This window comes from Gekko japonicus, unplaced genomic scaffold, assembly GCF_001447785.1.
Source record: "Gekko japonicus isolate JY-2015 unplaced genomic scaffold, Gekko_japonicus_V1.1 scaffold8, whole genome shotgun sequence".
Taxonomy (NCBI): domain Eukaryota; kingdom Metazoa; phylum Chordata; class Lepidosauria; order Squamata; family Gekkonidae; genus Gekko; species Gekko japonicus.
The window spans coordinates 2524538-2533578 of NW_015167057.1; the positions used below are offsets into that span (position 1 = coordinate 2524538).

Below are 9041 nucleotides of genomic sequence, written 5' to 3' on the forward strand. Positions count from 1 at the left end.
CTGAAAGCAAAAGCTCTGTCCAAATGCTGCCAGGAGGTGTTTTTGAGTAAAGACAAGCAGCTCAGAGCCAAGAGCAACACTAAGAACACCACCCATCCATTTCACACACCCCCATTTTGAAGGCACTTGGTTTTGTCTAGGGCCTATTCAGTCCTCAGCAGCTGTCACACAGAACTCTTCCAGCAAGTAAAATTTAAGTGTGTGTGTTTTTTGTCTGCAGATGTAACAAAGAAAAACTTAAAATTTGTTAAGGACTGTGATCTGAAGGCAAAATTGTCTGTTTCTCATGTGAAGTTGGTTCTTCTCGGGCATCTGACTTTCTAGCGTAGACGAAGTGCCCTGCCCTAAACTTGGCACCCTTGAAAGGACCACAGAAACAAGATGGCAGAATGAGAACTCACCAGTTTTGTATGAGGCCAATGACCTGCGAGTAAGTTTTCCCAATGATGCTTTCACCATTCACTTTCACAAGACGATCCCCTGCAGAAGAAGAAAACAATATCCCGTCCAATGATTGGGAGACACAGCCATTTGGGGCTTATTTCCTGTTTCTTTATGGGAAACAGTAGTCATGTCTTGGATCTTAATTCTTTTGGGAAGAAAGGCAGCCTTGGAATTTTTTTAAACTAACCAACCAATAAATGGCCCACCCTATACTGAAGGCACAGGGAAAGTAGCGTTGTTTTTAATGAGAGAAAATCTAAAATTCAGTAGACCCATTTTCATTCATTGTATCAGTGACAAACCTCAGAATTCTGCACCAAGAAACCTTGAATTCTGCAACCTGTATAGCTTCTGGAAAAAATTGCAAATTTAAATAACTGTGCTTTTTTACACAAATTTTGGGGGACATTGCAAAGCCCTAACCCCTGAAAGACGACATTCTCAAGATGCTGAATTCTGTACCCAATATAGATTTTTGTTTGCATGGAATACTCAGAATCTTTGACACATTCCTTGAGTTTGTTTACATTTTAGATTTTCAAAACTACTCTGCGTACTTCTGCCTTTCAAACGATGGATCACCAGCAATAGTTCTCATTATTGATTGAACCTGGCCCCACTAATAGCTGGCTCAGGCACAGAGATGCGAAGGCCCAGCAAAATTCAAGGGTTTTTTTCCCCCTGTTTTCTCCCCCGAGGCCTTTTATCCATTAGAATATTAATTCCCTCCCCCCCAGAATGATTGACAGTGCTTTACAATACAAGGTTTTACATAATGTACAGCATTCACTGTTCCCAATGGATTTTTTTTTCCTTTTGGAATGCGTGAAATGTGGTAAAAGAGGATAAGGCACAGCGGTTTGCAACTCTATCTCACTTTAGTATTGGGATCCATTTGGTATTTTGCTTGTAGAAAACTAAGAAGGTCTATACACTTTTAAATCTATGAATATCCCAATGAATATGATTTTATATCCTAAGTTATCAAAGCAGCTAAACGGGTTTAGATTTGATAGGAAAATAAGCACCCCATATATTTCGATTTCCCCCAAATTCTTTTCCCCCCCCAGAAAAAGGGGGGAGGGGGAGCTTTTTGTTCACGGCTCCAAAATTTCTGGAAATTCTGCATGTTTCACCTGAGTAGAGATGTTGCAAATCTTCACAAATCTATTCATAATATGACAAATTTAGGGTAATCTCCTTTCTTTCATCGGCCGCTGGCTCAGGGCTACGGCAAGTCTTAACAGCAGGGAGTTATGGTATGGACAGAGGAGCAAAAGATGAACTTAGAGGTCAATGGAAGGGGGGGGGAGCCCCACAGGCCAGTCCAAGTTTCTGACCACACCAAGGGAAAATGAAAAAAGGGAGGAGGAGGGGGACAAGATTGGATTTATACCCCACCCTTCACTCGGAGTCTCAGAGTGGCTTACAATCTCCTTCCCTTCCTCTCCCCACAACAGACACCCTCTGAGGTAGGTTGGGCTGAGAGAGCTCTGACAGAAACTGCTCTTGAGAGAACAGCTCTGAGAGAACTGTGACTGACTCAAGGTCACCCAGCTGGCTTATGTGGAGGAGTGGGGAATTAAACCCTGTGGTCCAGATTAGAGTCCGCCGCTCTTAACCACTACGCCAAACTACATACTAATAGCACACCAGGGATATCAAACACACACTGTTCCCAACAATGATTTTTTTTGTACCAAATGTAAACACTCAGATACAAGAAAAACAGTCAGATCAGCCAAACACTGATCAGAGGTCAACCATAGGTAGGACCTTCAGAGTTGTGGAGCATTCGTGGAGATTGGCTCTCTATGTGGCCTTAACGGGTACCGTAAGAGGACCACCTGGGTAGGTATGAGAAAACAGAAGGTTTCTTTCACCTGTCCGGAGACCAGCGCGGTGAGCTGGCCCATCCTCCTTCACACTTTTCACAAAGATGGTGTCCATCGGTTCCAGGCGGCCTCGTGGGGGGGCTGTATGACGGTGGCAAGAGAGAGATGGAGTTAGATAGAAAGGGAGACGGTACTAGGACAGTGATTCTTAACCAAGGTGATACAGATCCCCAGAGGGCAATGTACAAATCCTGGGGGAACACTCCAGCATGGCTCTTCTTACGCTCTTATGTTCTAAAACACTTGGGAGGTAGCAGGGGCATTCAGAAGGGAGGGAAGGTAGCCTGGTACTTCATACTCTAATCAGATTTTGGAAACTAAGTAGCTGGATGAGAGATGACTAAGGAAGGCTCTGCAGAGGAAGGCAATAGCAAACCACCTCTGCTTCTCACTTGCCTTGAAAGCCCTTTGCCAGGGTCACCATAAGTTGGTTGCAACTTGGAGGCATGTAGGTATGTCTATGTAGGGGCATCTAGGATTTTAGGAAGCCACTTCCGCTCACTTGCACTGGCTTCTGACAGCCAGGAGAATATAGTTGTTTTATTCTGGTCACCTGGCCCTGAAGATAACATTTGCAGATCCTAGTTTTCTCCCCCTGGCTTCTTTGCGGGGGGGTGAAAAAGTTGAGCACAGCAAATAAGAATCCAACCAAACATTAAAAGAGTTGGCTGACAGCCATTGGGCTTAAAGGTCTTGTTGAACAGCATGGGGAAGGGCCATGGTGCAGCAGTAGATCATATGTCCGGCATGCAGAAGGCCACGGGTTCAATCCCCGGCCTCTCCAGCTAACAGGACCAGGTTGGGAGGTAATGTGGAAGACCTCTGCCTGAGACCCTGCCAAGCTGCTGCCAGCCTGAGTAGACAATACGGGCTCTGATGACCAAGGGTCTGATTCAGTGTAAAGCAGATTCACGGGTGGTCATGTATGCCTGAGATCTGTGTATTGTACCTATGTATCCGAAATACATGTATGTAAATGAAATTACCTTCTCTTTTTATGTCCTGATTTTTGATTTGTGGCTTTGTTGTTGTTCAGTCGCACAGTCGAGTCCGACTCTTTGCGACCCCATGGACCAGATCACGCCAGGCCTTCCTGTCTTCCGCCGTCCTCTGTAGTTTGCTCAATTTCATGTTCGTTGTATCTATGACACTGTCTAACCATCTCATCCTTTGCTGTCCCCATCTTCTTTGACCTTCAATCTTTCCCACCATCAGGGTCTTCTCCAGTGAGTGCTCCCTTCTCATTTGGTGGCCAAAGGATTTGAGCTTCAGTTTCATTATCTGGCCTTCCAGGGAACAGTCAGGGTTGATTTCATTTAGGATTGACTGATTTGATCTTCTTGCAGTCCAAGGGACTCTCAAGAGTCTTCTCCAGCACCATAGTTCAAAAGAATCTATTCTTCGGCGCTCGGCCTTCCTTATAGTCCAACTCTCGCAGGCATACATGACAACTGGGAATACCCCATTGCTTTGATTTGTGGCTTAGGAGGGAGGTATTGAACACACATGAGGCTGCCTTATCAGACCCTGGGTCCATCAGAGTCAGTATCATCTACTCAGACTGGCAGTGACTCTCCAAGGCCTTAAGCAGAGGTCTTTCACATCACCTACTGCCAAATCCCTTAACTGGAGATGGCCGGAATTGAACCTGGCACCTCCTGCATAGCAAGCAGAGGCTCCAACTCTGAACCACAGCCTCTCCCCTCTCACAATAAGGTTATGCACTCGGTGGGAGACAGTGCATTAAAAGAATCGCTGCACTAGATACCTCTTGCATGTACTTTTATATTCTTCAGTGGTGTAGTAATAATGGACTGTGGGAATGGAATCATTAAAAAAGTGAAACAAAATACACTGTATAAATGACGCAAAGAAATTGCACTGACAATATATGAAAATATACAGTAATCACATATGTATAACAGATAAGTGACGGAATAAATTTCAAAAAATTACAAGAGCAAATTGCTGACACAATGTAGGTGAGTCAAATACAATGATAATACTAAGTACACAAAGTGTATAGAAGACACAAGACGAAGGACGAAGACTCCGGATTTCACTCTTTGTTTCGATGATTCTTCTTCAGTAAGCTAAAAGTCAGGTCAAGCAATTATTATATAACACTAGAATTACAATCGAACCAAAATAATAAGAAGCAAAAATTACCTGCATCAAGCGCTTATTATATAGAAAAGCCTTCAGAAATTGTGAGTACGAGTAATATAACCTAAAAGAGAAAAATGCTCTGATAACATCTTCATTTGAAAGGGATATTTTATGTGGTCCAAATATCAATAATAGCCCTCATTCAAAGGTCATAATGCTCACCAATCTCTGTATCTAAGCCCATTCTTGATTGCTTATATAAGCGCTTGATGCAGGCAATTTTTGCTTATTATTATTATGGTTCGGTTGTAATTCTAGTATTATACAATAACTGCTTGACCTGACTTTTAACTTACTAAAGAGGAAGAAGAGACAAGAGAAGAAGAGATTGGATTTATACCCCGCCCTTCACTACCCAAAGGTGTCTCAGAGCGGCTTAACTCCTTTCCCTTCCCCTCCCCACAACAGACACCCTGAGAGCTCTTCACAGAAACTGCTCTTTTTTCAAGAACAGCTCTTATCAGAACTACGGCTTGCCTGAGGTCATCCAGCCAGGTGCAAGTGGAGGAGTGGGGAATCAAACCCGGTTCTCCCAGATTAGAATCCGCGCACTTACCCAGTAAGTGTAGAGAAGAATCATCGAAACAAAGAGTGAAATTTTGTACTTAGTATTATCATTGTATTTGACTCACCTACATTGTGTCAGCAATTTGCTCTTGTAATTTTTTGTAATTTATTCCGTCACTTATCTGTTATACATATGTGATGAATGTATATTTTCATATATTGTCGGTGCAATTTCTTTGCGTCATTTATACAGTGTATTTTGTTTCATCATTTTAAAAAGTCCCAGTTGCTTTGGGAGAGTGACTACAGTGAAGTTAACATTCCAGTGAGCTAAATTTATCTTCGACCAAACTTCCCTGAAAAAAATGGTCATGGCAAGGCACCATCCAGAAGGTGCAGGCCTCATGCTACCTACAGCTCAAAGCCTCAGAGTGGCTTAGGATGCAACCCCCAGCGTCTGGCCCTTTAGATCGACTGACTTGTGTCTCCCAGAAAAGCTGAAAGTTTTCTATCAAGGGTAGAAGGCAGTGATGCGTTCTGACGGCATCAGTTCCATTCATCTCAAAAGCCAGCTTCGAGGCACTAGGATCGCAGACCTGTCCTTCAAACAGGGAAGGGAGCAGGGAGTGGAATCGTTTAACCACGGCTTAGCTGTTTCTGCACTCAGCCACCTTCCAGTTACCTTGGGAGAAGTCAGGGAAGCCACACACACACACACCCTCACACTCCAGCACCCATCGCTCCCATCCCCGCTCTCTCAAGAGACAGGCCCAGATAAGATTGAAAGCCATAATGAATTAAGGTGAGGAGGATGAAGCCATAGTTGCATGATATTAGGAAGAAAAAGAAAGGACTGCAGTGAAGTCGAGTGCAGTCGCCCGTTATCAGGAAATAAAAAGGACACGGCTGCCAATGAAAGGGTCGAGGTGAAACTGGAAGATATAAAGGGGGGCTTTGAAACAAGAAACAAAATAGGGGGGACATGCCAAACTTGGGCTGTGATCACACTGTGGCATGATATGGTGCCGCCTCTAATTGAACCGGGTTAAAGTATAGTGGGATATATCAGCCACACAGCACACCCTGCTGTGGGTTACCCACGGAGACATCCTGTGGTAAAGCATGCACATTATTGTGGCGCCTCAGCCATGGAGCGAACTGCAAAAAAAAAATCCGAAAACCATGTGTGTGCATAGTGCGCATGCGCACGCATGTGCACATAGGCAATTCTTTTTAAAAACTACCTCCGTAGCGGCAGAACGGATCTGCAGGTTCACACTGCCAAATCCGTTCTGCACCCGCTCCTCTGTTTTCAGACATCCGGCCATGTGCCATGAATGCGCGGGGAAACAAGAACACCACTTCAGAGGTGGTGGCTTTTTAACCCGGCTCCAAGTCATCCTCTGATAGGGTGAGTATGCCCGGGGAACACCTGACAGATGTGGCTGTGTGATCGTGCCCATTTAATCCGTTTGTAAAATGTGCCTCTATCAGGCCAAACTGTCAGTCTGAACACAACCTTGGTCAGCCCCTTCTTCAGAATCACTTCACATTTGGGGTTTGAATAGGGAAGGATACGGTGGAGAGGGAGGTGCTGTTGTGATGTACCACAAAAGGTGCCACAGATTCTACCGTGCAGAGAAACCCCCCCACACACACACACATACCTGTTAACATCAAGTAACTGAGACAGCCCTGCCATGACACAAGCTTTGGGGAACAGATTTTGGGTCACCACTGAGAGTGGTAGATGGATCTTGACCAATGGGGCTTGCACAGAATTTCCATAAGAACATCAGAAGAGCCCTGCTGGATCAGACCAGTGGTCCATCTAGTCCAGCCTCCTGTCTCACAAAGTTGCCAACCTCTGGAGGGCCAACCACAGGGCATAGAGACTGACGCCTTCCCCTGATGTTCTCTCCTGGTATACTGGTATTCAGAGGTTTGATAGCCACCGATAGACCTATCTTCCATGAATCTACTGAATCCTCTTTTAAAGCTGTCTTTGCCTGTGGCCATCATTACATCCTCTGGCTCCAAATCCCACATTTTAGCCACTCGCTGTGTAAAGAAGTATTTCCCTTTGTCTGTCCTGAATCTACTGTCCATCAGCATCACAGGATGCCCTCCAGTTTTGGGAGAGTGGATTGCTGCTCAGGTCAGTCCGTGGAGGCAGAGGTACCATTGAGCTTTTCTGCCTCATACACAAACAGCTCTATACTAAACAAAACATTTTTAATCTACCTTCACTCCTGTAATAGTACCATCATACTTATCTGTTACTCAGACAGCAGGAAACACCACACGACAAAGTAATCCTTCACTGAAATCTCTTCAGAATCCCTTGCTAGCCAGGCACCTACGCTACTCTCTTGTAGGTGCCAGGCCAGAACATTTATTTTTACCCAAGCTTTTAAGGGGGGGGGAGTTACCTTTTTAATTGTTTTTACAATCTGCTTCTAGCTTGAGGACTGTTACAAGGATCACTCAGGCAGCCAAACGTTTTATATGTTTCCGGGGTTTTATACTTCTGGGTTTTTATTAGCCGGGTTTTAAATAGTTGTGAATGTTAAATGGTTTTATGTGATTTTTATCTTGTTTTAATTTTCTCAGCTGGCTCGAATAGGTCTCTGAAGCAGCGGGATAAAAATGTTTCAGATGAACCCACAAAATAAGCAATGGCTCATCAGTATTAGCTAATCCTTTCCGGGGCTAAAGTGTGTGCCCCTCTGCTCAACCATTCAAACGTTAGTCTGTAGTGTACATCCTGAGGGAAAAGGAGGAGGAGGAGGAAGAGGAGTTGGATTTATACCCCGCCCTTCACTTGGAGTCTCAGAGCAGCTTACTACAATTTCCTTCCCTTCCTCTCCCCACAATAGACACCCTGTGAGGCAGGTGGGGCTGAAAGAGTTCTGAGAGAACGGTGACCGACCCAAGGCCACCCAGCTGACTGCATGTGAAGGAGTGAGGAATCACACCTGGTTCTTCAGATTAGAGTCTGCTGCTCTTAACCACTACAACAAACTGGCTCCCTTCTAGTGTACTTGATATCCCACAGTTCCTTGCAAACTACACAGAAATGTTTCCTGGAGAAAAAGGAGATACAGAGCTAAAAAAGGTTTCAAATGAGACAAACATTTTGTTCCCAGTTGAAAGCCACAGAGTTGCCAGTCTGTGTTACTCAGTCTATGGTCCTAAGACTCAGGCCTCATTCTAAGAAAATAAGAACATAAGAGACGCCAATGCAAGTGCAAGGTGATGCAACACCTTTATTGGCATAAAATATCAAATACACATGCAGCATAGAGCCTCAAGATAGGCTGGAGGGGTATCACATTCCGAATTCCCCAGAGCCACTGATGGACCTCTGCTCCATATGCTTATCTAATTCCCTTTTGAAGCCGTCCATGCTTGTTGCCACCACCACTTCCTGTGGCAGTGAATTCCATGTGTTAATCACTCTTTGGGTGAAGAAGTACTTCCTTTTATCCGTTCTAACCCAACCGCTCAGCAATTTCATGGAGTGCCCACAAGTTCTTATATTGTGAGAAAGGGAGAAAAGTACCTGTTTCCCTACCTGCTCTATCCCATGCATAATCTTATAAACCTCGATCATGTCACCCCTCAGTCGTCATTTCTCCAAGCTAAAGAGCCCTAAGCGCTTTAACCTTTCCTCATAGGGAAAGTGTTCCAACTCTTTTATAATTCGAGTTGCCCTTTTCTGCCCTTTTTCCAAAGCTATAATATCCTTTTTAAGGTGTGGTGACCAGAACTGCACACAGTATTCCAAATGAGGTCGCACCATTGATTTATATAGGGGCAATATGATATTGGCTGATCTGTTTTCAATACCCTTCCTAATAATCCCTAGCATAGCATTGACCTTTTTTATTGCAGTCACACACTGTCTCGACATTTTCAGTGAGTTATCTACTACAACTCCAAGATCTCTCTCTTGATCAGTCTCTGCCAGTTCAGACCCCATCAATGTGTATTTATATTGAGGATTTTTGGCTCCAATGTGCA

At 44.4% G+C, this 9041-nt stretch overlaps 1 protein-coding gene across 1 annotated transcript in view; it reads right to left on the bottom strand.

Annotated features, from left to right (window-relative positions):
* ARHGAP23 (Rho GTPase activating protein 23) overlaps nucleotides 1-9041 on the bottom strand; it is a 154735-nt gene that overhangs the window by 79240 nt on the left and 66454 nt on the right. Inside the window, exons 4-5 of the mRNA XM_015412439.1 lie at nucleotides 2328-2420; nucleotides 402-480 (exon numbers count right to left, since the gene is read on the bottom strand). Of these exons, the coding sequence (XP_015267925.1) occupies nucleotides 402-480; nucleotides 2328-2420 (172 nt within the window). The remainder of the gene's footprint in view (nucleotides 1-401; nucleotides 481-2327; nucleotides 2421-9041) is intronic.